General features: G+C 51.8%; 1 protein-coding gene across 1 annotated transcript in view; it reads left to right on the top strand.

Annotated features, from left to right (window-relative positions):
* Positions 1 to 10,412, top strand: part of Wnt9b (Wnt family member 9B) — a 19,923-nt gene extending 9,511 nt beyond the window's left edge. Inside the window, exons 3-5 of the mRNA XM_026777176.1 lie at positions 7,324 to 7,623; positions 8,994 to 9,259; positions 9,939 to 10,412. Of these exons, the coding sequence (XP_026632977.1) occupies positions 7,324 to 7,623; positions 8,994 to 9,259; positions 9,939 to 10,412 (1,040 nt within the window). The remainder of the gene's footprint in view (positions 1 to 7,323; positions 7,624 to 8,993; positions 9,260 to 9,938) is intronic.
* Positions 10,413 to 23,178: the final 12,766 nt, after the last annotated feature.

The following is a 23,178-nucleotide window of genomic DNA, read 5'->3' as shown; positions in this document are numbered from 1 at the left end:
CCCCCCCCCAAAAGCTTAGTTCTGAAGCTCTGGTGCTGCGTTCTCCTACTTTAATCTGAAGAGACAGGCCCCTTCGACTGAATTTCAGACCAGGAAAATGCCTTTTAAAGGGACAGTCTTCCTCTCCCTAATCAAGGTCCCATTTCCCAGTCTTCTTAGCTATCCAGAAGGCTTGGGGGAAAGTACTGAGAGGCCCCTTCCCAAACATCCAGCACCTCAGGCACTGGCCGGCTGGTTTTGCTTCCTAGAAACCCTCTTATGCCTAGGCAGAAACTTCCAGGACACGTGGACCACAGCCCACCCCTGCCATGGCCACCCTGGAAGATAAATCTTATGTGAATTCCATGGGCATCAGACTTTCCTTTTCCATCAGCTTCTGTAAAATTCCCAGGAGTCACCTGGGCAAAACCTTTGGTCCAGATGAGAAGATGTCTTCTGACATGTCATGTCCCAGGGATGTCATCTGTATCCAGCCCATGCCCTGGTAGATTCTTGTAATTCCAGATGTTCAGAGGCCAAGACTCCCTCTGCACAGGACTGGCTTTGGGGACCCTCTATGGCCACTTTGCCACCTGAATGATGCCCGCCAGGAACAAAGACCTCCCGTCTCAGCTTCCGCCTGTGCAGAGGGAGGGGCAGGGTGTGGGGGTGTTTCCTCTGCAGATGTTGAACCCGCGGCTTTAAATCAGGAGACTATAGGGATATAAAATGCTATCTGTATGGCTGGCTGCCACTGCCCACTCAGCTCCTCCAGCAGCTCCCTAATGCCGTACTCAGCCCACAGCCTGGGAGACAGGAAATGTGGAGACAAAGCCCACAGCTGGGCCAGGCTCTATTCTCTCTGAGGAGGGACCAGAGTGGGGAACCAGCATCCGCATGAGTTCCAGGAAGGAGGCTGTGGCCAGCTCCATCCACTAGGGCTATGCTTCTGGGCTATGAGGTTAAAGTTATGGAGGGAGCAGGGCGTGGAGCCAGGGAGAGATGTAGAAAGGGGTCCCATGCCTGTGGGTGGGCCTTCTGTGAAGGATGCTTGGCGAATGAAGGAATAAGATGTCATGGCAGGAAAGACCAGAAAAGCCGTAGCCTAGGTGGGAAGAGTAGCCACCAACCAAATCAGACTTTGAAGTACAGATTTCTTCATGAGGGTAGCTGCCCCAGGAGCCTCAGAAAAAGGGATCCAAAGATGAAGATACCCGGGAGAGCGTGGCAAAGTTGGGGTGAGAAGCCCGAGGTGGCTGTTGGACACACTCTCTTTTAAGAAGGACTGGCCAGTGTCCAGGCAGGTACTGCCCCATGGAGCTGCCCCCTGCTGGGGAGAGGAGAGAGAAGGAGGGATAGTGTGTGCACAGGTGTGGGAGTTTAGACATGGGTGTGGGAGTGTACGAGGCTCAGACAGAGCCAGGATGGGGCCCCAAGATGCTCACGATGAAAGCACAAAGGGAGCACTGACCATGCAAACGGCCCTGCAGCGGAAGTCGTTATCAGGAGCATCTAGTGGGGCTCTGCAGGGCTGTGGCCAAGGCCCCAGGCAGTTCAGGCTCTCCTGCTTCTTAGCAGCAGCCTGCACTTGGCACAGGCCCTGGTACCAGGCTCAGCCCCTTGTCCCTCCAGCCAGGAGTCCAGATACCCCAGCATTGATCTAATCCCATGGATATCACCTGCCTCTCCCCATCCCACCTCGCCACCCACATGCTGGGACCACCTCTACTGGAACCTACAGATCATCTGGAGCAGAAACAGCTGGAAGAACAGCTGTCTTCCCTGGCCTGGAATGTTTCTGCCTCCCACTGCAGCTGGCAAGATGAACAGGGCCAAGGTCGGGCTGTCACCTAGACTACCTTTTCTTCCTCAGGCTGATCCAAAGCTTTCTTCTTTATCTGGGTCCTTGGACTGTTGAAAGTCTAGATGACTCTTTAGTCCAACCAAATTCCCTCTAGGTTGTGGGCCTCTGGAAGGCAGAGCCGTGTCCTTATATTCAGCACCATGTACACAGTTGGTGTTTAATAACGGAATACTTACCTGGAGCTGACTGTGTGCCGGGGACCGTTCTAGGAACTCCCCAGACATTAGCTAGCATGATCTCCTCAGCAATCCTGAGAAGCAGAGACTGCAGTTGTCTTCATCTCATAGACCAGGTACCCAGAGGCACAGGGCCTTGCCAGTGTGTGTTCTTGCTTATGAAATGGAATAAGCCCAGGGGTGACATCCCTGAGGTCACCTTCGAATGAGAGGAAAGTCTGGGACCAGACTACTCAGGGCAGAATGGTTTGGGGGACACGAGGTCCTGGGGTTCTCCACACTGAAGTATTGGCTAGTGTTCTGCTTCTTTTGGGTGCTGTTGAGTGGCCTCTGGGGTTCATGAGTAGCTTTCCGTTGCTTCCTGAAGGGACATCATGACAAGGCAGCTTTAACCAGATCTGTGGTTGGGAAAGGAAGAACCAACAGTGGACAGAGATTTGGGGACAGAAACAGTTGGTCTCGCCTAAGAATCAAAGCCAGAGGCTGTCTCATCCTCTGGGCTCCTTATCTATTACCAGCATGAGTACCGGGGACCATGGACCCAGGCTGGGACCCAAGGGACACAGCACATTGGCAATGAAGAGAAGAAGGCTGGTCACATAGGCTGTTGTTTTGTAAGGAAAAAGAGAGGTCAGGAGTCAGGGTGGCGTTAGGAGACAGGAGTGGGAGCCTCGTTGGGCCAGAGCACAGGTTGTGGTCCCAATGACTCAAGGACATGGAGTCAGGCAGAAGTCCTAAGGAACTGCTGTCCCCACTGCACTAAAGGCTACTTAGCAAGCCCATAAGCTCCGCCTCCTCTGTCATCTTGATCCTGGTCACAGGTGACATGGTGACCTATGTGTGAGTTTCTGATTGGCACAGAGCAGACCCCGTTAGTCTTCCTTTCTTTGGCTGTCCGTTTCGCTCCCGAGTGTCTCAGCTAACATGTGGCTGATTGGAAGGTGGGCTCCTTGAACTTGGGGTGCCAGATATCATACCAGCTGGCCACTAAAAAGGCTATCATCTGGAGGGTTCAGAATTCTTGTGGGTTGGATGAACCTTCCACGTCTGATGTGTTTATCTAATTATTCTTTATCAATAAAAAACTGAGAGTCCGATATCAGGGTAAGAACCTGAATGATTAGAGAAGCAGCGGAGAAGACCTCAGTGACCTCCTATTTCTTCCGTTCCTCCATCCAAAAGGCTGAGATCCTGTCTCCTATCTGTCCTCAGTCCTCCAAAACCTCTATGGTTAATTTTGGTCAGCTAGTGACTAGCTCTGCCCTCTGACTCAAAGCAAATTTGATTGTCAGAATGCAATCAAAATATCACACAGCACACATCAGGTGCCATGGGACAAGTGAGCAGAGGGGACCTTACTAAGGTCTGATAAGGAAATAGCCAAATTCTCCACTTGCTGTGGTGGTGCTGTTTCTTCAAAGGGACTATTTTCCAAACTGCAACAAAGAAGGCATATAAAAACAACACTGAGCCCTAGGAGCCCTCCTAGGCCCTATGGGAACTCCATGAAAATTCTGGGGAACCCTTTCTGAGAGCGGCTCTGGTTAGACTGGGACCCAGTGGGGCCTGAGGCCTCTGTGTGCTTGGCTGCCTTTCCTGACCATTAATCGCTACTAAGTGTCATTACCGCTAATAAAGTTAACGGACTTTATACTGGGCTTCTGGAGCCATCAATCTCGGGACCTATTACGTGAAATTAAAAGGGCAGGAGCCTGTTGCTGAGTAGGAGAGTGTTTTCAGGGCCACAAATGCAGCTGGAGAATTCTGATTCTACAGCCAGGCACAATATGTGATAACAAAGGACAATGACCTTAGGAGAACAAGCAACCCCCAGCCATGACTCTCCAGTGTGAGCGTGTCAGGCAAGAGCAGGCGATCCTCGGGAAGGCTCTGGGGCCCAAGCCAGAGGTATTTCCTGCATCCTCCCTTGTACTCTCTCCTCTGCCACACTCAGAGCACTGGGTTTCTTCCTTCTCCTCGGCTCAGCTTCCTCTGCTTCTTTTCTGGGTCTCAGACCCAGCAATGCAAGGAGAGAAAGGAAGAGAAAGCAAGAGTGTTATCCAAATTCTAAATCCCCAGAGAAAAGGCTGATTAGTTCAGTCAGGGTCATCAGTTCATCCTTGATCCAACCAGTAGACCAGAGCAACTGAGTTTGAGGCCAGCCTGGTTATGTGAAACCCATTTATGGTCAGGGACCATAGGCCAGCCATGATAGACAGAAGGAATGAGTGGCAGAAAACCCAATCATGTGTCCATAATATTTTGAAGTCCTCAGTACTAGGTACTCAAAAAGTGGCATGTGTGTATGTATATGTATATATATATACCACAATAATATAATGAATGCAATATTTTAATGTATTATATACTATAGAATATAATAGTATCATAATGGTAAAATAATATCTATTCTTTTAATTAATTTTTCAAATATTGATAATCAAACCTAGCTCATCCTAGGTAAGCACTTTACCATAGAGCTGAACTATATGCCGGTCTTACAACTTGTTCTGTGGTTTAGGATGCCTATGGACCATGACCTTTGATCCCAGCAATCGGGAGGCAGAGGCAGGCAGATCTCTGAATTCAAGGCCAGCCTAGTTTTCTGAGTGACAGTGAGTTCTAGGACAACCAGAACTACACAGAAAAATCTATCTTGGAACAAACAAACAAAAAAAAGGACCCTGGACTAAATGTAGACAAACACCCTATCAACTGGGCTGCATTCCTAGACCTAACTCTGTGGTGTGTGTGTGTGTGAGTGTGTGTGGAGGAGGGGTGTGGGGGGTTGGGGGGAGTGGGCAAATGTGCACTACAGCATGGAGGTTGGAAGACAACCTTGGACCGTGGTTTGCCTTCCACCATGTTTGAGACAGCGTCTCTATGTTATTTGCTGCTGTATGTGCCATGCTAACTGGCTGTACCATCTGCCTTCACTTCCCATTTCACCGTAAGGAACACTGGGATTACAGACACTTGCTACTGCGTCTGGCTTTACATGGGTTCAGGAGATTTGAACTCAGGCCCTCATGCTTCCAAGGCAAACACTGTTACTCACTGAGTCACTTCCCAGCCTCTATTATTATTTTTTTTAATGAATATGAAACAGGCTTTAAAGGATGTGTAGCCCCATTGGCCAAAATGTCCATCATTACCATTTTCTTCTTTGGTATCTGCTTCTTCAAGCAAAGTCCCAATTTCTGAAACACGAATTGTGTGAGCCAGCTATCCCTCACCCAGGCCCTGGTGTGGAGAAGAGAAACTTTTGAAGGCTACATGACCTGTGTTCCCTGTAGCCCTGGAGCTGCCGTCCACACTGGAAACCATTCTAGGTGGGGCCTCTCCAGCAGGACCTGACCTCAGGCTCTGCTTCTTGCCTGCCCAGGGTCAAGCTCTGAGGGTTTCCTGCCAGGCTGCAGGGAGGGGTCTGGGTATAGGCCTGGTGGACTGGAAACTTACCCATTTGCCCCCTGCCTGATTAATGTTTAACGGGCCCCTGCCCTCACCGTGTCTGGGAGGGGAGCCGGGTACAGGCTGGGCTTGGGGGAGCCGATAGCATCTGTCTGTGCTCAGTGTTTCGGAGATATGCTCCACACCGGGTTGGGCGCACCTGATAGACTTGGAAACTACAGGGGCACCTGGGACCTCGCCAGGACCCCCACCTTCCAGTGAGACTCCCTATTTCTCAAGCAGACAGAGAGGCTGTGGCATCTGGCCAAATGGCCTGGCTGAGGCAGGCGACTCCAGCAGTAGAGCCAATGCCCTGGACTCTGTGGGATAAGGGCCTCTCTGACTCCTCAGGGCTTGGCCACAGGACTTAACCTTAGTTAGTGGCACATGAACAAAGGTGACAGGTGCCACATCCAGTGGAAAAGTTGATAGCCCCCATCTGGTCCCACCTGTGCTTTTTTTACCCTGGCTGAGAGGCTACCATTTGAAGAAGGGAGCTGCTCTCTCTAGCTTAGGACTGAAAATGGTGTGTGTTCCACCCACATGGTATGCACCAGGGTGGGGACAATGAACATCTATCCCTGTCATAGGGAGAGAGGTTCAGGGAGATGGAACAGTCCTAATTCTGGATCACGACTTGCCACCAACTGGTCATGCCTACCATCTAAGCCACATGTCACCTTCACATCAGGGCAGAGAGAGACACTGCCTACTTCGAACACAAGGCACCTTGCAAGAGGAGAGAAGGAAGTGCCAGCAGCAGGAAAGCAAGCCTGTCTGGCTAGCCTGTGCTTTCTATGCCATCCCACAGCAGCCCCGAGAGGCGAGGGTGTTAGTGTTTATGTATGCCAAGGAGGGAGCCAAGGCTTCAAGGTTACAGCTAGGACATGGCAGGGTTAGGCTTAGAATCTGGCAGCTTGACTCTAGGATCCATGACTTTGGACATAGATCATGAAGTCTGGGATTTGAGACTCCCTCCCTCCCTCTCTCCCTTCCTCCCTTCCTTCCTTTCTCCTTCCCTCCCTACTGCCCTCCTTCCTGACATTTCTCCCTCCCTCTCTTCTCTCCATCCCTCCCTTCCTCCCTCCATCCTTCCCTCTCTCCCTCTTTCCCTCCCTCTCTTCCTTCCTCCCTCCAACTCCCTTTTCCTTTTCCCAAGCTTCTGTTTATACCAGGCACCAAATGGCCAGATGGTTGATGATCTACCTGGGATCCGGGAAACAAGCTAGACTATCATGGGCTTCCTTGGGCAGCAATATAACCAAGGGACAGAGGGACACAGGGGCCTTGGCTGGTGTTCAGCCTGCACTCCCTGTACTTAACCCTGGTAGCAAGGTGGCATTCCCCTCCAGGAAGTGAGTAATGCCACACATCACATCTCCCATACTTGCCTGAGCACAGCAGCCACCCAGGGGATGTGGCGAAAGTACAGCTTTCCAGGCCCTGCTCCAAAGCTGAAGAAACAGAACACTCAAGTGCAGGACTTGGAAATCTGTGTTTGTCTGGAACAGATCTTGCTGTGTAGTCCAGGCTGGCCCTGCACACACAGCATCCTCTTGTCTTAGATCCCCAAGTGCAGGGATTGCAGGCATGCACCACCACACTCAGTCTGGCTCTGTGTGTCCAGGCACTCGGGATGACTTTCCCAATCGGGCAAGTTGAACGAGGAGAGACGAGAACAGACTAGATTCCAGAGAACTTGGGTTTGCGGTTCTACACCAGTCCTTGCTACCTTGGTCTTCTACTCCATAAGATGGGGGCATCACCCCTAGGGGACCAGCATGCCATCCCAGGGGGTAACAAATGACGACAGCCTCTTTCCATCCCTGTGGGGTGAACTTTTGCCCTCCACAGGCAGGAACCCCAAGCTTACCATCTCCCTTTTCACCCTCTCCAGTCTGACAGGACGTGATGTCCTGACGCCCTTCCCAGGCCTGGGCACAGCAGCAGCCCCGGCACAGGCTGGTGCCCACCTGAAGCAGTGTGACCTGCTGAAGCTGTCCCGGCGGCAGAAGCAGCTCTGCAGGAGGGAGCCTGGCCTGGCTGAGACCCTGAGGGATGCGGCACATCTGGGGCTGCTGGAATGTCAGTTCCAGTTCAGGCAGGAGCGTTGGAACTGCAGCCTGGAGGGGAGGACTGGCCTGCTCCAGAGAGGTGGGGAGGACGGCAGGGAGAACTTGGAGGGAGGAGGAGGAGGACAGGGAAAGCCAATGCAAATGGAGGGAGAAAGAGGGCTGGCAGGAGGTTATGGGCGGTGAGCCGGTTAGGCCCAGGCCTTACTGTGATGACTACCTGGGCACAGTCCCAAGTGAGAAGAGACCTGGGGGAGTTGGTAAGGTCTGCTGAAGGTCAGTGGTTTGGGGGACAGAGGAACAAAGATAACACAAGAGAGGAAAGGACACAACATTCCTGGAAGAGGCGACAGAGGAGGTGGGTGGTCCCAGCCACCTAATAAGTGATCCAAATGTGCTAGTCAGGCGGATTCCTTTGTCCACACGCTCATCTGTCGCCCTTCAGCACAGCTGTCGATGCGTCATTTCCCCTCCCCTTCCCACCTGATTCCCCCTTCCTCCTAATCCTCCTCCCGCCCCATCACCCATCTGCTGAGCATCTGCAGAAGTGTGCAGTGAGCCAGGTACCATGCAAGGGGCCAGAGGCACAGGCTGAATGTGACCCAGTTGCCCTTGGAAAGTGCACCTTCTAGAAAGAGAAAATGGGTCACAGTATGTCTCCATTGCCATGTGGAAGGGACACAGATGCTTTTTGTTGTTGTTATTCATTTTGGGAGACTAGGGCTCTGTAGCCCAGGCTGGCCTGGAACTCACTTTGTGACTTGTTCCAAACGCTCAGCAATCGTCCTGTCTCAATCTCCCAAGTGCTGGAACTGTAGGTGTGAGCCACTCACCTCGCTTGGATCCACAGTGGGGGAGGTTCTAGAAAAATGCAGTGATGTTCATGCCTGCGGACAGCCCCGCCCCTTGCCCCAGGCCAGCGGCTCGGCTCTCTATGGCAGGGAGGGTCTGAGATGCAGCTAGCGGCCTGCTTCCCTTTCTTTTCAACTCTCACCAGTGTCCCAGATACACTGAGAGCAGAGGACTGGGGGAGGCACGCTTGGAGCCCCTTCCAAGCTGTGTGAGCACAGTTGTTCTGTCCTTGGGGGGAGACATTAGACAGCTCAGAAACCCAGTGAAACAGGCTGTCCAGCTTGTCATATAAGCACTTGATGTCAGGATGACTGTTTAGCTTGGTCCTGCCCAGGTGCCCACATCACTTTTTGCATAAGTTACTGAGATTAGCAGCCCGGCCCTGCTGCCCTCTGAGAGCCGGGCACACACTCCAGAGTAAGTCTGGAGGCTGTTTAAGGGGCAGCTTTCGGCCTGAGTCTGAAAGGCAGGTAACAGGAAGACCTCACACTGCTGTGTCCTTAGGTTCCCACTCCCTCACCCTACTCACCATCCACCCCACCCCACTCCTACCTTCAAAGGGCTGCAGACGGCTTCTGAGCTTCCTCTCCTCCTCCACAGGCTTCAAGGAAACAGCCTTCCTGTACGCAATGTCTGCAGCTGCCCTCACGCATGCGCTGGCCCGGGCCTGCAGTGCTGGGCGCATGGAGCGTTGCACCTGTGATGACTCCCCGGGCCTGGAAAGCAGGCAGGCCTGGCAGTGGGGTGTGTGTGGTGACAACCTGAAGTATAGCACCAAGTTCCTAAGCAACTTCCTGGGCCCCAAGAGAGGAAGCAAGGACCTCCGGGCCCGAGCCGATGCCCACAACACCCATGTGGGCATCAAGGTGAGTGCCATGGCAGGCAGGGTGCAGAAGCAGGGAGCAAGATCCACGGGAGGCCAGCACCCTACCCCCAGCATACATATGTCCCAGGATGAACTTCAGACCCCTGTTAGTGAACCTCCTCTGAACATTGCTGGGCACCAAGGGCACAAACCCCTAGACAGCATCATAGTGGATCCAGGCTTCGTGGCATCACACCTTGATAAAACAGGAAAGGAATCCCCAGTGCAACAACAAACAACCACCAGGCCTCCTCCACTTTGTAGAGGAGAGAGGAGGCCCAGAGGGGGAGGGACTTAGCTGAGGTCACACAGCCCACGAGAGAACTGAGAGCGATGATTCTCTAGGTCTACGGGAGTGAGAAGGCAGGAAGGGACCAGAGTTTCAGTTCTATTAGAACACTGGCCTGGCGCGTTCAGTTGTGCCGGCTGTACACCACACAAGAACTCTGGGCCAGTGGAGACGCTGTTAGCCGAGATCTGGCCTGTACTGCCTTTGCCCAGGAGTGCACTGCCTAGGGGAAGGGAGACCTTTTCCAAGGTCTCAGGTCACAGTGACTGGTCCCATCTGTGGCCTTCTCGTGAGCCTTGCCTCTTTCACTCCGCTGCCACTCTTTGTCGGAACTGGCATGGCGGGACAGGCTGAGAGCACTGACAAGCCTCCATTCTGCCTTTCTCTGCAGGCTGTGAAGAGTGGCCTGAGAACCACCTGTAAGTGCCACGGTGTGTCGGGCTCCTGTGCCGTGCGCACCTGCTGGAAGCAGCTTTCCCCGTTTCGCGAGACTGGCGCGGTGCTGAAGCTACGCTATGACACGGCTGTCAAGGTATCCAGTGCCACCAACGAGGCTTTGGGCCGTCTGGAGCTATGGGCACCTGCTAAGCCAGGTGGGCCTGCCAAGGGCCTGGCACCTCGCCCCGGGGACCTGGTCTACATGGAAGACTCTCCCAGTTTCTGCCGGCCTAGCAAGTACTCTCCGGGCACAGCAGGCCGGGTGTGTTCTCGGGACACGAGCTGCAGCAGCCTGTGCTGTGGGCGAGGCTACGACACCCAGAGCCGCATGGTGGCTTTCTCCTGCCACTGCCAGGTGCAGTGGTGCTGCCATGTGGAGTGCCAGCAGTGTGCACAGCAGGAGCTGGTGTATACCTGCAAGCGCTAGGCCTCCACCAGGTGAGACTGTGCTACTGCCAGGACTCCCGCCACACAGGACACCGGCGAGCACCTACCTGCCGACGCACAGGCTGTGCACCAGAGTGTGCCCCTCCTCTCCCCCAACAGATCGCTGGCCTGCCTTCTGCCTTCCTCACTATTCAGAGAGAGAAACAAAGCCCTGCCTCTGAGTCCCAGGATCGCCAACCTGGCTGAGGACTTGGGACAGAACAGACTGAGAAGAGAGGGGAATCTATGAGGACCAGGGTAGGACATGAGTGATGCTACGCCGGAAGAGAGGAACAGCTTCCTGTCTCAAGGCCAATAAAAATTGGGAGGATATGGAAGAGGAAGGCAGAGCCAGCTGGAGCGAGGAGCATTCAGCTGAGCGTAGCCAATCTGTTGTGACCCCACTCTGATGGCAGAGAGCTCTGGGTGTCACATGCCTGCCTTGGTGGGGAGGTGGGGGGATACTTTGCGCACTGAAGACTGTTCAGGATGTTTATTGGGAGCAAGGAAAGCTTTTTAGGCTTGGGTGGCTCAGGTCACAGAGCCTGTGTACCCTGAAGTCTTATGTCCTGGCCCTCAGGGCTGCCTCTTTGTGTCCTTGTCTTGAAAGCCGAGTCCCCCACAGCCATTCAGCTCTGCTCAATGAGACCCCAAATGATCACAAGAAGGGCAGTGCCGGAGCCAGTCTCCACAGTGGGACTCAGATAATGCAACCAGGGTTAAGTCTGGGAGACAGTGACCCTTTCTCTTTTCCTTGGTGGCCAAAGGAACCTTTAATCACAGCCCAGAGGAAAAGAGCTGAGTCCTGATGGCTGGATGAGATATGGCAGGCTCTGTATCGAAACACCACCCTGGAGAGTGTTCTACCAATTCCCTGTGACCGGGGTCTCCCTGAGCTGCGAGGCCCCCATACTAGTAACAGAAGAATGATTGGCCCCTAAGCCACATGTCTGCTTACTTTCCTGCTCTCACGCTGCTTGTTCAGGCTTTAGCCCTGGCTAAGTCTTTGCTAAGCCTCCTCTTCGGCGGTCCCATTCCTTTACTAATGGTTCCTTCACTTGGGCTCCTATCAGAGCAGCAGAATGACTGATGACGGATCAAGTAGGCATTTTTAATGTCCCTTGCCAAGGTCCTCTGTGAAAGGAGAGAAAGCAGTGCCCAGGTACAGGCCCACACAGATGCCCACACATAGCCTGGCCAGGGACAGGTTTCTCATGGAGCATTGCGTATCTCTCCATCCCAGGACAAGGGCCTAACTGGGGTCACTGCTGGAGGCTGTATGCTTCCCCAGAGCAGGGCCCGAGGCCAACCAGGAGGAAGTGACCTCCTTTGGAAAGCCTTTGACCACTTGGCCTGCTGCCCTGTACCCTCCTGTGAGTTTCCTTCCGCCCTGAACTCTGTCGGGGTTACTACCCCTCTACAGGAACAGGAAGCTTCAGAATCCGTGGGTGCTCAGCGAACATCACCCACGCCAGCTCCAGGAAGGAGGCGCTAGGGGTCAGAAGGGGCCACCCTATCTTCCATGGCCCAGGGCAGCACAAGAAGGCTGGAAAGATCTCTGATGGCAGATGCTCCAGAGAAGAGCCACCATGACCTGAGACCCGTCCCTGGAACAACTTTGCCGACTGAAGAAGCCCATTGACAGCCTACAGGGGAAAAGTAGACTGAGGGCTGGTTTTCTATCTTTCTGCTGAAGATTGACCTGTTCCTTGGTAATCTGAGGCATCCTTCTCCTCTGTGACCCCGACTCCTGCTCTGCCTGGAGGCTACACAGGCAGGAAGGGAGCCTGAAACAACTTGGGGACCAGAGCACTCTGATCTACAGCCATAACATGGTTAGGGGAGCTGGGGGTGCAGAAGCGTCAAAGTTGGACTTGAACTAGGCTGTGGTTGGTCATTAACACTGATGCCCTAGGGCACCCTCAATCTGGCCCTCTCCCCCCTTTTCCTTTCTTTCTCCATGGCCCCTTTCTTCTTCTTCCCCCCTAAAATCCCACCATTGTCATGCTGGGGCCCCTCAGACTGGAACTTTAAGGGAGACGTTCACAGGGTATTTCTGCCTACCTCAGACATATAGTTTTTAGAAAATAATTTATATAGCTAAGATATATGGGAAAGTATTTATGTTATTTATATCGCTTCTCTATTTCTTGGTCACCATATGTGGGGTTCACGTGTTTACCCAGAGGCCTCTAGGGAAATACAACTGCGTCTGCCAGGGGTGCTCATGGAACTAGATGCCAAGTAGTTGAGGAAGGTCACGGTTGCTGTGTCACATGGAAGGAAGTCTGTCTTGGAGCCTGGAAGCACACGTCCCTCCTGAGACTGAGCAGAAGCTCTCTTGTAAAGTCTGCAGATTCTCCGCCTCTGGGCGCCAGGGGCCTTTCTGCTCTGTCCAAAGGGTGTTGCTCACAAAGGACAAAAAGGTTGGGCACTTTCCATTTTTAGAAACGCTTCTATCTTTACTCTCCCTTGACTTCCCCATTTTCCCTATGAGGTTATGTGAGATGAGGCCAAACCACTGTACCCATTTTCCAGATTTGGCCCAGAGGTGGAGGTCTGTGCTTAAAGTCACATGAAAGAGAACAGTGGGTAAATATTGACTTGAACACACCCCAGGAATGGAGGGAGTGGACCTACTCTGAGAGCCAAAGCCATCAGTCTCAATCTGAGCCTAGGAACTAAGAGAGGTCCTTGCCACGTGTGACCCTGGCCTTTCCCCCTGGATGGCATGCTAGTTTCTCCAGCAAGCTGAATCTCCTGTCTCAGGACTGGGACTTCCTGAGAAGCCTGGAGAGACAAAGACCCCAGGGAGGTCATTCTTGGGGTTCCTGCAGCCCACATCACCCAAGATGACCAGGTTATAGCATCCAGCCCCTCCCAGCCCACGGATGAGTTTTGTTTTCTCTTCGAGGTTTTCCATTTACAAATGAGCTGTTTCCCACTGGATTTCTGATTTTTTTCTTTGAGAATCAGTGGCATTGGCAAATGGGACTGGCATCCTGACTGGCTGCCAACAGAATGCATGGGGATCCCCAGCAGGCCCAGTGTCCCCTGCCCTTCCTCAAGCCATTCATGCTTTCGTCTGGCTTTCATGGGCACACAGAACCTGTCCCCTGGTCTAGGTAAAGCCAGCTGTTCCGGTACCCTCTGCCGTCTGGCAGACAGAGGACAGCATAGACTGTGCCAGCCCTAAAGATCAGGTCTTCCTCCCCATTGTCTTCCCTCAACAACCGTGAACTTCCGGGGCTTCCCATCTGAGCACATATGAGGACCACAGTGGAAGTCCTTGGTTAAGGGCTGTCACACATCCATCCCTCCTCCTGGTGATTATTCGGGGAGCTCCTAATGGATGCCAGGAGACACTCCGGATGGTAGGGTGCCACAGTGCCCAAGAGCCAGTCCAGGTCTCATGGGGCTGACATGCTGGAGAGAAGAAAGCCAACAAACCAATAAACTATGCAGTGGTTATTTCTGTTTCCTTTTTCATTGTTGTGTGTGTGTGTTCGTGAGTGTGTACATGTGCATGTGGGTGTGTGTGGGTGTGCATGTAGAAGATGCCTTCTTTTTTTTTTTGGAGATAGATTCTTTTTTTTTATTATGTATACAATATTCTGTCTGCATGTATGCCTGAAAGCCAGAAGAGAGCACCAGACCTCTTTACAGATGGTTGTGAGCCACCATGTGGTTGCTGGGAATTGAACTCAGGACCTTTGGAAGAGCAGGCGATGCTCTTAACCTCTGAGCCATCTCTCCAGCCCTGGAGATAGATTCTTTCACTGGTCTGGGGTTCGCCAAGTAGTCCAGGCTTGCTGGCTTCCCCAATGCTCGAATTACTTGCACCACCTACAAGCCCAACTTTTTTTATGTGGGTTCTGGGAATTGAACTCAGGTCCTGGATTTGCATGATAAACACTCTACTGACTGAGCCATCTCCCCAGTCCTATTGTACCTTTTTTTTTTGTCTTGGTTTGTTGCAATATCACAGTTTGTTGCAATTGTCCAGTAAACGCTGTCACTTGCCCTGGCTAAAGAATAAAGATTGAGAGATAGGAACGTTCCTTATGGCCACCAGCAGGCAGTAGTGCCAGGCTGAACGCAGATCTGTCAATATCCAAAAGAGAGGTCCTTTCCTCCTAATGTTCCCACATCTTCTCTTGGGCAGGTAGGGCAAGAACACACCCCTTGTTATAAGTTCCGGGTAAACGGAGGCCTCAAGTAAGGTCATCATCCAACCCAGGTTGCCCATCAAATCAGAGCAGGCTGAACATATTTGCAGGGGCCCCACTGTGTGGCCTAAACACTGGGAGTATGGGGATCACGTAGAGCAATCAGGGAGCCTTCAGGAGCTTGTGGCCTGAGAGGACAAACAGGGAGCACAGCCATACAATGGATTCTGCATGAACTCTGAACTCCCAACTTCAGTGTTCTGTTTCTCCCGCACAAGCTGGAAAGCCGTCTCTTCCTGGGGCTCTGGTGCAAGGGAGGTGGAAGCAGCGAGTCGGGGCATGGGGAGCAAACAGTCCTTTCCTCCCGGCTCAGACCTGCCCTGCCCCAGCTCTTTAGCCCTGCTGAAGGCTACATTGTCTCACCTGGGGTCCTCAGGGAGGGAGACAGCCCCTAGGGTACAGTGTTTCCCCTGTACCCCGTTCTAACATGTCTGAGGCCCCCGTGCTCTTGGGCATGGATTCCAGCTGGTTCTGGACAAATGACAGAAGGCTCCGCACACAGCAGCAGGCTTCGGTTTGTGCAGGGCTTTATCGTCTTTCTCACTTGAGCCCCACCTGACACGCGGCCTCTTCCCTGTCACAGCCAGGGGAAGTGAGGCTGGAAGGTTACCTGGTACACAGAGGTCTGTCCCTTCTGCCAACAGGCAGACTCAAGGTGTTCTTTCCACTGCATGTTGTGGAACTGGGGGTCCATGACATGAAATTCCTAAAGATTCAGTAAAGAAATTAAGTTAAATATACAACAAAACAAAACACTTAGCCTTGGCTGGGGAGATGGCTCAGTGAGTAAGAACATTTGCTGTGCAAGCATGAGGACCTGAGTTCTAATCCCCAGTACCCACTTAAAAGCTAGACATGGCGACATGTGCCTGAAATTCCAGTATTGGGGAATGGGGGTAGGAAATAGGCAGATCCTGGGGTTTGCAGCCCAAATGGCCTAGCTGAATGGTGATTCTGGTTCAGCGAGAGACCCTATCTCAAAACCAACAGAAGAGAGTGACAGAAGAAGCTAGCCAACGTCCTCCTCTGGTCTCCACACTCACGTGTGCCCCTACACCCCACACACAGATACACACCAAAATAAATAAATATACAGATGAACACACACACGTGTGTGTTTGTGTGTGTATACGTGTATTTGCATATTCATTTTGTCAACTCATTTGTGAATTCACAGTTGTTAAGATACTCCAATACCTCCAATACTTCAGCTCCCCTGAGACCAATAGAAGCCCAAGCCATCATCACCTCTGAGAGCTGTGACACCATCTAGAATACCATCTACTCTCACACTCCTTCCGCTGGGCCTCCAATGGCCTTCATAACACTGTTTTCCTGCTCTTAGTTGTATTCACGACTCAGGCATTGCACTCAGTGTGGTCTTTCTGCAGCCCTGTACTCTAGAGTGCTCTCCCCGCGTGCTTGTTCCAGGCAATGCTGATAATTCTTCTTCCATGTGTCAGCGCGTGTCTCTGTCTCGCAGCTGAGGTTAGCGATTGTCTCCTAAACCATGATTCAGGCTAACCTTTTCCACGAAGCTGTGGCCGTGTGGTGTGTGCACTTCCCGTCCAATGTTGTCAGTGGCAACAAGCGGATGAGCCATTCCATGGCTGGCAATGCTCCCTTTCATTGCTTGACCATGCGGCTTCTGCCAGAGCTCCCCAGGGAAAAGTCACTATTTTCTCTTGGAAACTCACAACTTCTCTTTGGAGCTCCAGCTCGAGAATGTGAGACTCTTTGTTGGGTAACATTTTTTCAAAAATTAGCTTATTGTGGATGGAAAGATAGCTCAGTGGTTCCGGGCACTTGCTTTTACAGAAGACCTGGATTTGGTTCCCAGCACCCACGTAGGGCAGCTCACAATAGCCTATGACTCCAACTCCAGGGGATTCAACACTTCTCTGCCCTCTGAGGGCATGTGCATGCATATGATGCACATAGAGACAAGCAAACACATAATGCATACACATAAATAAAAATAAATTATTAAGACTATACTTATCTATTTGTGTGTAGCGTGATGGATATATGTATAAGCCAGAGGACCGCTTGCAGGAGTTGGTCCTCTCCTTCCACCATGTGGATCTCAAGAATCCCACTCCACTCATCAGGTTTGACAGCAAGTGCCTTTACCCGCTGAGTCATCTCACCGGCCCCCAATAACATTTTTTATGCAGTGTGCAACACGCATATGCATTTGGAGGCCAAAGGACAGTCTCAAATGTCATTCCTCAGGCATTGGTTTTTGAGACTGGGTCTCGCCAAATAAGCCAGGCTGGCTAGTCACCAAGTTGCCACAGATCTTCCAGCGCTGGGGTGGCAACCACGCACCACTGTCCCTGGCATTTTAAATGTGGGTTTCTGTGTATTGAACTCAGACCTTCAGGCTTGCACGGCCACCTCCCCAGCCCTTAGCTGACATTTTACATAGAAGAGCTTTTAATTCTCTCCTTCTCACGTGACAGTCTTCTTCATCTTTACGGTCACCCCCTGGGGTAAAAACTATCACTCCTACTTTAAGGATTTAAAAAACTGAGATTCGGGGAGCCTGAAATATTTATTGACTGAGTTTTCGGGACCAAGATTCATGACTTTCTCGTGCCTGAGGTTGGGCCCATTCCCTCTGGAATCTTTTCAGATTCTCAGATGACTGGACAGGACAAGGAGAATTCCTGATGGTATTCCAATAACAGGTGCAGAAAACGGGAAACAGCTGGGGATGCTGTAGCAAGGACACAGTTCCTTGAAGCTATGAGCCAGGCTTGCTCTCGATCAGCCCATCCCCTATGTTGGTACCCATCCTCCCTGTCCCCAGACACCCTGCCCTTACCAGCTCTTGCTATGGTTTATGATGTGTGGAGCATCACCGTTAAATCCTAGAGCTGCTGAGATGTCCCAAGGTCAACTTTTCTACTTCCCAGAGTCCTGGAGATGCACAAAACAATCTCCCCACATGGGGAAAGACGGACAGCGATTCTGGGGTGTATGCAGGCAACAGACAGGACATGACTGTTAGAGACTGAATTTAGAAAAGTTTCATGCCTTTGCAAGGTCCCACAGTAAAGAACAGAGACGTATCATCTCTGCCCTAGACATGCAGAGATGGCTGAGCTAAGGCCTGGAACACCAGAAAGGGCCCTGGGGAACTGTAAGCATTCAACGTGGTTGATAGCATCTTCCTCCACCCTTGCAGGGCTCTCCTCTCTCCTCTGCATACTTGCAGAGCCCAGGCTGGCTGCCTTTCACGTGCCTTATTTCCCCCACCCCCATCCTTCCTAAGTGCCCAGGGGCTATGGGGCCCATGTACCTCCCCGGCTTTCTCGGGCCCATTGGTGTGTTTATGCTAGAGTTGGCACAAGGGAGCCAAGTCAGACCCCCATACTCACACTAGCCTTCACCCCCAAAGAGTGGCTAGTTGAGTGTGATAAGGGGTTAGTCAGATGCGTGGCAGACCTGGCCCAGTGTCCGGATTCCTGCCTTGCTGTCTGAACAAGTCCAGGACAGCGAAGGCCCTGGAGAGTAGTGGTAGCCCCGGGTCTCACCACCCTTCTTCAGCAGCCCCTCCCATGCCTGACAGCCTCTAATCTCAGCTGTCTTCATGCAGCCATGCAGCCAGCCCGCTGAGCCTGAGGTCACCTGATGCCGACACATTTTAATTCACAAACTGATTTCTGCTTGTTGGCAACATGTCATTTCTGAAATTGCTTTCTCTGCCCAGAGGCGGGACGGTCGGAGTGGGGCAGGTGTGGCAGTGGTGCCGCCCCCACCCCACCCCCACTCCAAGTTCAGGAAGGATTAAGTGGGGGGCATATGTAAGATCCTCAAGCTCAGCTTCTCATGTTTCTCTAAGGGCCAGGGGGGCCAGGGATGGGGAATGTTGGGGGATGGCCTTGGCTCTTCTCTCCAGCTGGAAGACAAGAGGCCTGTAGTTCTGCAGGTGAAGCTGCTGCTGTGGCTACTTCTGCTGACGGTAAGAATGGGAAGTGAATTTGCGCATGCTCTGCACAGATACCACGCACCTTGCAAGGTGCATCGCTGGTGCGTCATCGCGTTTGCGTGGTGTAGTAACCTTCCCGGTTGATTCCATCCCTCTCTGGAGGCTGGGAACTGGGCTCCCTCATTCACACAGCAAGAGTGACAAGGCAGCAGGGCAGTGGTGTCACATGCCTTGTTGGGCAGTAGTGACACATACCTTTAATCCCAGCACCCGGGAGGCTGAGGCAGGTGGATCTCTGTGAGTTCGAGGCCAGCCTGGTCTACAGAAAGAGGACAGCTGGGTCTACACAGAGAAACCCTATCTCAAAAAACCAAAAGAGAGGAACTGAAGCAATGGCTCAGTGGCTGAGAGCACTGGCTGCCCTTCCAAAGGTCCTGAGTTCAATTCCCGGCAACCGCATGGTGGCTCACAACCATCTGTGGTGAGATCTGCAGCTCTCTTCTGGTCTGCAGGCAAGCATGCAGGCAGAGCACTGTATACACAATAAATGAATAGGTCTTTTAAAAGAAAGGAAACTAGAGGAGCGCTAGGCCACCTGCTTCTGTAATCGATTCATGCCTTGGCTTAGGCATCTTCAGTGAAATCTGCCAACTTCCATGACAGTCCCCATCTCTGCGGCCCATCTTTTAAAACATTGTTATCATTTATTTGTGTGTGTGTGTGTATGTGTGTGTATGTTTTATATGTGTGCATGTGTGTGTCTGTGCAGGCAAAGGCCAGAGATCAGCATCGTATGTCTTTCTCAGTTGTCCTTCATTTTATTTTATTTTTTCATTTTCACATGAGTGTCAGGGGCATGTGTGTGGATAAACATGCACACGTGTGTGGATGAGTATACACATGTGTATGGATGAGCATGTGCATGTGTGTGGATGAGGGTGCACACATGTGTGGATGAACACACATGTGTGTGGATGAGCAAGTGCATGTGTGTGGATGAGTGTGCACACATGGGTGGATGAGTGCGCACACGTGTTTGGATGAGCACACGCGTGTGTGGATGAACACGTGTGTGTGTGGATGAGCACATGTGTGTGGATGAGCATGCACATGTATCTACCTGCATGTGGAGGCCTAAACCTCCTTTCTTGAGGCAGGGTCTTTTACCAGATCTGAGTCTTGCTGATTCTGCTGGACTATCTGGCCAATGAGCTCCAGGAATTCTCCTGTCTCTGTCTTCCCAGAGCTGAAGCCTATCTTTTATCTTATATTTTTAAAATTTGTCCATTTATTTATTTTTGGTTTTTGAGACAGGGTTTCTCTATGTAACAGCTCTGGGCCGGGCGATGGTGGTGCACGCCTTTAATCCCAGCACTCGGGAGGCAGAGGCAGGTGGATCTCTGTGAGTTCGAGACCAGCCTGGTCTACAGAGCTAGTGCCAGGACAGGCTCCAAAGCCACAGAGAAACCCTGTCTTGAAAAACCAAAATAAATAAATAAATAAATAAATAAATAAATAAAAAATAAATAAATAAAATAAATAAACAGCTCTGGTTGTCCTTGAACTCACTCTGTAGACCAGGCTAGCCTCGAACTCACAGAGATCCGCCTGCCTCTGCCTTCCGAGTGCTGGCATTAAAGGTGTGCACCACCACGGCCCAGCTGCAGCTTACCTTTTATATCTGCTCCCTCTTTTTATATTCCTTAGCACTTTGCATGTCTCTCAGTTAGCACTTGTCTCTCAATATTGGCATTCTTCTGCTGTCGTGGATGAATGACCGGAAAGGCAAACATACAGATGAACGTGTATGAATCTCCTCCATACTGCCCTCCCTCCCACCTGCATTTCTCCCTTAGCAGCATCCGGGCCAAGCTGATTTCCTGTTGTAGCTGACACCCCGTCCCGGCCTGACATGCTGGCTCCTCACTGCCCATGTTCCCTGCCCTTTTCTCTCCTCCCTTTCCTTCCCTTTGCTCCCTCTTGCCTCCCTTTCCAGCGTCAGGAGCAAGGCCAGGCCAAAGCTTGAGCCTGGAGTTCCCACACTGGGGTGGGGGGTGGCACTATGGAAAATAGGTGGGCCCCTGGCAGGGATGGCACGCAGGCGGAGGCACTCTACCCAGGATGTCTCTGCTTCTTGGCATTTCTGGCCTCCCTAGGACTATCGGCTCCTTGCTGCCCTTCTTCCGGTCCTTCAGAGGACCCACAGAAAGGTATACTTAGTACTTGGCCAGGGACAGGGCTAATCTGGAGGCTGTACGAAGAGGTTGCCTTCTTTCCTGTGCTCACCCACTATATTGAGCCTTAGTGTTAATGTGGAACCTTGGCAGTTGTGTCTCCATGCACACAGACCTGGCCAGGAAAGGGTTAAGCTAGAGATGACATCACAGATCCATAGATCACCAGATAACAGGAAAAGGAGGCCCTGAGGGTGCTTGGCTACAGCGATGGCATCTTTAGTGGCATTGGGGTGCTGCTGGAATAGGGTGTGGACTGAAGGCCCCGAGGCCTTCCGTGACATGATTTCCTATCTGTTGACATGACTCTCCACATTATAGAATTAGTGAAGGGTGCTGTGGATGTTCCCAATTTAAAGGCCACACTCGATAAACGAAATCAGGGTCCAGTTCACAGAAGATGATCAAATGACCCCGAGGAAGGGACAGGGTTTCTTTTCTTTTTGGTTGTTGTTTGGTTTTTATGAGACATGGTTTTTCTGTGCTGTTCTAGCTGTCCTGGAACTCACTCTGTAAACCAGGCTGGCCTTGAACTCAGGGATCTGCCTGTCTCTGCCTCCTGCATGCTGGGATTAAAGGTGTGAGCCACCACATCCAACTTGGATAGGTTTAATAGATGATCAGTCCCCAGTGAGCATAGTCTTGGAAGTTAGGCAGAGTGAAGCAGATAAGTTACTTTCTCAGAGTCTCATTAAAAAAAAAATCCCTCTCTACATCTCGTGTAGCCCAGGTCAGCCTTGAATCCACTTTATAGCTGAGGCTAGAGGTACAGGGATGCCCTATAATCCCCAGCCTCAATACCTCTCTACGTGGGTCTCTCAGATGGGTGGATGAATAAACGGATAGACAATGGCCACACATGATGTTTCTGTTATATGCTGGGTATGAGGGATGAAGCAGTTAATGGGACAAGCACAGTTCCTTCTCTTGAAGGACAGAGACAGATAAACAAGTCATGGCCACCCAGTGTAATCAACCTGGCAGCTGCCACCTGGGGCAACAGAACTCTGGCTGGGGAAGCAGCTGGCAGATCGTCAGCTTTAACTGCGTTCCTTGTCACTGAGTTTGAAACACCAACTCTGTGAATATATTACATTCCATAAAACAAATAAAAAGGACTCGTGATGAGTTGTTTTATTTCATTCTCTCCATGAACGCATGATCTTTCTGCCTCAGCCTCCTGAGGTCTGGGCTTACCAACATATATGAGGAACTATGACGAAGGGAGAAAAGAGGGGGCTGCAGTAACACGGGTGGGGAATTGGGGTGCAGACTTGGCAGGGATGTCAGAATAGGTTCCCGGGGATTCAAGGGTCCAGTCACTGCTTGAAGCTGTAGGAGCTACAGGCTTGGTAGGGAGCTGTAGAGGGAGGGAGAAGTAGGAGGCTGTGGAAGATCACGGTATGGGGTGATAAAACCAACCTTGCGGGGCCACTAGGGAATTAGAGAGTTCCTAGAAAGTGTCTGGCACAGAGGATGTACCTCACATTTGGTGGCCAGGGCTGTCATTGTTCCCCAGTTACAACTTCTGTCATTGGCAGTGGCTTGGGGGGAAGCTGGAGGGGACCCAGATGCTTTGTGGTCAATTCTACTGAGACATTCCTGGTGCCAGGAATTCCCATCACAGTGTAGCACGGACAGTTTCCACCCGTGTATTCCCTGGTGCATGGAGGCCGAGAGGAAGGCAGGCTGTCCTTGTCAGGGGAGTTCCTGGTCTATCTTAAAGCAGTGCTCCAGTAAACTCGGGACCAAAACCTCAGGCATTGATTGCTCATCTCCTGTCATGGACCAAGACGCTTCTCCCTCCTCACGCCAGGACAGGGCAGAACCACATTGCTGTAGGCCTGACAAGTAGCCACGAAAATCAGTTTCTGAGTCCCAGAAAGGCCCCTGGCTCTGCGCAAAAGTGCTTTCCATGGACTAGTTCTGCCAGTCTCCTACCAGGAGCATCACTCTGCAATCGTTCCCTCCATTTTACAGATAAGGACACTGTGGCATTTAAAGTCAAGGGAGCATCACGAGGCCGCACTCCCAAGCCTTGGTTTTCCCAGCTTCTAAGCAGATTCTTTGTGACATGTTCCCCACAGCAGGAAGAGAAGCACTCCTTAACCCGGCAGAGAGCTATGTGCCACAGAGTTAACAGGGTCCTGGGCTTGGGGCCCGTCAGCTTCGGGAGGTCACTTAGAAGCCAGCCCGATGGTCAGGAGGTGTTGACACCCAGAAGTGTGATGGGTGGCAGGATGCCACTCCTTACAGCGTGGGGTTTCTTCTCACCTTGGGCCATAACTTCTAGGCTGTGACCACCTTTGTGCGGTAGGAAGGGCTGGTAAATACGCACACTCTCTCCTTGGAATCAAGTGAATGTCG

The sequence above is a fragment of the Microtus ochrogaster genome, unplaced genomic scaffold (assembly GCF_000317375.1).
Source record: "Microtus ochrogaster isolate Prairie Vole_2 unplaced genomic scaffold, MicOch1.0 UNK48, whole genome shotgun sequence".
Classification (NCBI taxonomy): Eukaryota; Metazoa; Chordata; class Mammalia; order Rodentia; family Cricetidae; genus Microtus; species Microtus ochrogaster.
Note: the sequence above shows the minus strand (reverse complement) of the source record. Positions and strands in the feature narration are given on the sequence as shown.